General features: G+C 35.6%; 1 protein-coding gene across 1 annotated transcript in view; it reads left to right on the top strand.

Moving 5' to 3' along the window:
• The window catches only part of LOC106461980 (transducin beta-like protein 2), a 24526-nt gene that overhangs the window by 4295 nt on the left and 15067 nt on the right, over nt 1-5164 (top strand). The window contains exon 4 of the mRNA XM_013921848.2: nt 3584-3855. Coding sequence (XP_013777302.1) covers nt 3584-3855 — 272 coding nt within the window. The remainder of the gene's footprint in view (nt 1-3583; nt 3856-5164) is intronic.

Below are 5164 nucleotides of genomic sequence, written 5' to 3'. Positions count from 1 at the left end.
GGCGGTAGACCTCACGCTATTGGCGACATATGGTGGTAGACCTCACGCTATAGTAGCACCGAATAAACATATTCTGATACAGTACATTACCTCCTCTCACATAAACAGCTATTCTTGTACAGTGCTGCTCTCTATATGCAAACTTGTTTTTACTCATGCCACAAGTCTTCTGCCTCCCCTCCATTGGAAGAGACTCCAATGTGTTTCTCATGCAAATCATCATGCGACACCCTTCCACCAATTATAGTGCCACACACTTTTGTTATGCATGTGACTCCTGCTTTTTCCATTCTACCAGACTATCACTTATTATTTGGCAGTACTTGTGTTCTAACGTTTAATTTGTGCTCTCTTCAAATGTTTTATTTTAATATTTTTCTTTGTATTAATTTCTCTCAACAAGTTTACTCTTTATTATACAATAGTGATATTTGTAACTTCTTGAGTTATTCCGAAGTGGAATTATTTTACATTTCTAACCAGTTACAGAACTTATTTAGTTATTCCAAAAAACTTTTATTGTTTCTGTGTTTGGTTATTCATTTTGCATTATGAATTTTCCATTACCACTTCAGAGGTTATATGTTCTATTAGCACTTTCCACAGGCTTCAGGTCATAGTAGTCTGTGGGAAGATTTTCAGCTTTACTTCATCTGTAGATTGTTTGTCCTGTGAACTGACTTTCTTTGGGACTTACTTTGTTTTTTTTTGGGCCCACATATTTGCCATACCATTTGCCGACTTTGGAAAGATAAGACGTTATACTTTTATTGTTAATATTATTATCTGTTGTTATTTGGGTTCCATAACACAAGTTTCTTTTTTGATGGTTAATACTCAGAGTTACATTTAGGTTAGCCAGTAGTCTTAGTTGTAATTTGCTACTATTCCATTTGCTTAGGCTTACCATGGTCTTTGTTATTTTGGTTTTAGGATTACCTGTAATTCATCTTACTGATATATAATTAATTTCACTATATTGTTTTTCTTCCTATTCACTTGGATTGTGTGAAACTCTTGAGCCGGTGTCCACACAAACTTATTCCAATATTGTATATACGTATTGTTTGGTTAAGAATTTCTTTCAGAGCTTAGTGATATTTTTTTATGTATTGTTAAATTAGGCTTTTAAAATGTTTATTTTTGGTTTACCAGTAGTTCTACTTCAGTGTTAATCATTAATTACGTTAAATATCTTGTTTGATTAGGCTTAATAAGTGTCTGTTAATTTCGGTTTCCTCGTGGTTCTTTTTACGGGTTCATTGATATTTAGGTTATCTTTTCTTCAACACAGAACATCACATCCATCTGTTTATTTCACTACACAATTTCTTACCATTAATTTAGTGTAACTTATACTTTATACTTTTAGCCTTTACTTTCATTTAACTTATAATTTTTAATTCTTACCATTAATTTCGTTTGTGAGGGCCCATGGGGGCCGAGGCCCAACCTCCCTGCTCCCAGTATTGCTCGTCTTCCTCCTATAATAGCAGAACCAGTTTCTCATATGACCTAGATTTGTCAGTTTCCTCCTCCTTCTCACGGAATGCATTCCAGGCCTCTACTGCAGAATGTGCCTGGCCTATCCAAGTTATTTTTTGACACTTTTCCTCCACTACTTTATCTGTATATTTTCCCTCTACCCTTACCCATTGGATTTAGATTATGATGCAATTGGCTTTTTCTTCCCATCTTCAATTCCTGATGTCTTCACTCATAACCTGCACTTCCTTTTTTTCCTGCATGTCTACCCTGTCATTGGTTGGAGGTACTTCATCTGTCGAGCAATGGGACTACATCTCACATGTTCTTCTTCCATTCTCTGCTTTGGGTAGCTGTTTCTTTCTTGTTGCAATACTGTCATTCACCAGTTACCATTTTTCACTCTTTCATGAGACTGTAACTGGGTAAATTACCTTTTCTTATATATACCTCTTCTTTTTCAGGGGCATGTCCCCTTTTTCTTACTCTGTGTTGAGTGGTGCCAAACCAGGTATTCTTTAACATTTAAAATCTGTTCAACCATGTCAACTTGCTTATTATGTACCATGGCCACGCAATGCACACTATTGAGATGGGGGTGTACCAAAAGATTGCTTGAAGGTTATCCTCACGATGAAATTGCTTCATAAATATCCCCATCCCGGACCGTTCCATCCATGGACTACATGGGTAAAGCAGAAGGGGATAGCTGCCCATCCCTGCCATGCCTTGTATTGAATAAATCAGTATGGTCTGCTTTTAAAAATAGGGTTTCATGGTCATTACACTGTCTCAGGTGTTGACGTTCCTCCAGACTCTCCACTGCATTTCACCCACCCTTTTCTTCTAGTGGAATTTGGGAGTTCTTTCCACTTTCCAAGCTGCTGGGGTGGTGGACCATGGAGGCATCCTCCTGAATGGTTTAATGCAGTAACATATCAATACAGATATACCATTCAATGCAGAGGAGGGAGGTGGTGTTCTGCTGGTGTAGATGACGTGATATCCTCCACTATAAAGCATATGAAAATGAAAGGAATGAGACGTCAAATTGCAGTTCACCCTTTAGATTGGGATCCCTCCTCCTACCCCTAAGTGGATGTTGGTTCCCAGTGGCATGGGTTTTGGATATAGTTGGCTTGCCAAGTGCAGTCCGTCACGCCCTAGCCACTCTACACCTGGGGGCACTTCCATTGTTTTTCCCACACATTTGGATGTGCTCCTCTGTTTTTCTGCCCATATATACCACATCTTTCTCCAATTAGTGAAGAGTATACCTGGTTCAGACGTAGTGCGGTCTCCCACATCACATCTTTGGATCTGACTCTCTAGTTTCAATGTGTGTCCCTTGGAATCTTTCAAAGGATGCTTCATTTCTTCCCTCACACTAGTCTCTCTACCTATTCAATGTGGGATTCTAGCTATTTATGTTAGCGGAAGTAATGTACCATATCGGAAGTTATAATTTTCCTATATATTTTCCATTTCTGCCAAAACTTGAAGTGATAGTCTGGTAGAATGGAATAGAGGAAGTAACATGCATAACAAGAGTGTGTGGCACTCTCATTGGTGGAGAGTTGTTGCATGATGATTTGCATGAGAGACACATTGAAATAAGTCATTTTCAATGGAGGGGAGACAGAAGGCTTGTGGCATGTGTAAAACTTTTTTTTGCATATAGAGGGCAGCACTGAACAAGAATAGCTACTTATGTGAGAGGAGATTAGTACTTATCAGAAATACATTTTCAGTATAGGAAAATTATAACTTTTGAAAAACTACATTTTTCATGGAGAAAAAATTGCAAACATTTTCCAAACAAAAAAGGATTTTAATTCATTAGTAGAAATACTGACAAAAAAGCTTTTAAATGTATCAGAGATGATGTATGTAGATGAAAAGTAACAATGGAAACTGACATAATATTCAGTGAAAAATGTTTTTTTTAGAGAAAAGTATTCATTATTTTGTAATATTTGTGTGTGTACATAGATGTTTTATCAAAAGTGTGGGTCTTAAAATCTGATAATTTTCAATGATAGTTTATCTAGATAATATTTTATGATGGTTCCCTAATGAAATATTTGCATGGAATTAGGTCTATTCGTGCCAATGTGGAGTTTGATCATGCTACTCGAGTGAAATGGAGTCCAGACAGTAAAGCTTTCATTATCTGTCAGGGTTTAGGAAACACTATACAGGTGTATAAGGTTGGGAAGAAGGATGATGGTTCTCCAGGAAACATTGAACCAATACTAACATTTCCTCAACATCATACAAAGGACATCATCAATATAGGAATATCTTGCAATGGTCGATTCATTATGACATGCTCATCTGATACCCTGATGGTCATCTGGGACTTGAAAGGTATAGTTTATCTGAAAACAAGTAATTTTCTCTCACTGTAATAGTTCAAGGCAGTGGTTGCATTAATGCAAAATAAATCAATTGAATAGAAGAAAATCTCTGCATTCACAGGACATATAAAAATGGTAAAGGGATGCATTAATAAAATAAGATGCTTCTTAACCCTTTCCAGATTGTGAGGGTGTCACTGATACCCTTCAATGTTTTTCCTCCTTACAGTGGAAATACATAACCAAATTGCATGAAACTTAGAACCAACTTACTAAATACTTAAATAATATCTATTTTCGGCTTAACGAAATTCATATAATTTGATTTAGTTTCTCTGTCATTTTTTTTACATATGTTAGATGTCCAAAATCTTGTTGTGAGATACTGTTTTAAAATTTCAGTGTTTTAAAATATTCATGAATAAGTTCCATAACCACATTCTCCACTTTTGAAGAAGCTGTTTGCCTGCATGACATAAGGGAAGGGCCTGATATAGAATACTTAAGCTACATTTGTGCTATTAAAATCTTCACTACTACAGACAGGCACAAGTTCTGACTTTAAATATGCATAATAACTTCATTTAATTAACCCTATCACCACGGGTATCCTTTACCGTGCATGACACAAGGTTTTAGTGTCTTACATTCAAAATTTTATTAATCTACATTTTGTTATGTTATACCAATTAGAATAGCATAAAATAATCCATATTTCAATAGTATACAAGTTTTAAGTTCTTAATTCTACAAGGCAATATAAAAAGAATCCTGAATTTCCACTAGTGTGACCCACATGACATATTTTCTCTTAGCATGTCATCATCCGTATTTTATCCACCACCCATCGAAAAAGTACGAAATTAAATTTAAATTACTCTCTATAAAATCGTTGCTCAAACATACCATAATTTTTATATCCTTCAATTTTGTTTGGTTATAGAGCTATTGAATAGAAAATCAGACCCCTCCTGTCACATCCTCTCTTTCAGAATTCGTTGATAGTTCTCTCTTATGTTTCATTATATATTACCTATAACCAATAGAAAGTCAAGGTTTTCATCTATCAGATGTCGTATCTTATAACGTTGTGTTCTGAAGGGTTAAATGTCAATTTCACTCAGAGTACGAACGTCATTCCCGTGGAAAAGGTAACGATTAGCTTGTATGAATTTGTAAAGGCTCTTGTCACATAGGTAGAAAGCCAGGAATTTTTTGAGAGGTAAGTGAATTTATCTACTTTTTGCATGTTATTAGTCTATATTCTTTTGTGCATTATTTAATTGAATAAAAATTATTAAGTGCATTACTATCTGTAG

The sequence above is a fragment of the Limulus polyphemus genome, unplaced genomic scaffold (genome assembly GCF_000517525.1).
Source record: "Limulus polyphemus unplaced genomic scaffold, Limulus_polyphemus-2.1.2 Scaffold1070, whole genome shotgun sequence".
NCBI classification, from domain to species: Eukaryota; Metazoa; Arthropoda; class Merostomata; order Xiphosura; family Limulidae; genus Limulus; species Limulus polyphemus.
The sequence above is the reverse complement of the archived record's forward strand: the minus strand, read 5'-3'. Positions and strand labels throughout refer to the sequence as shown.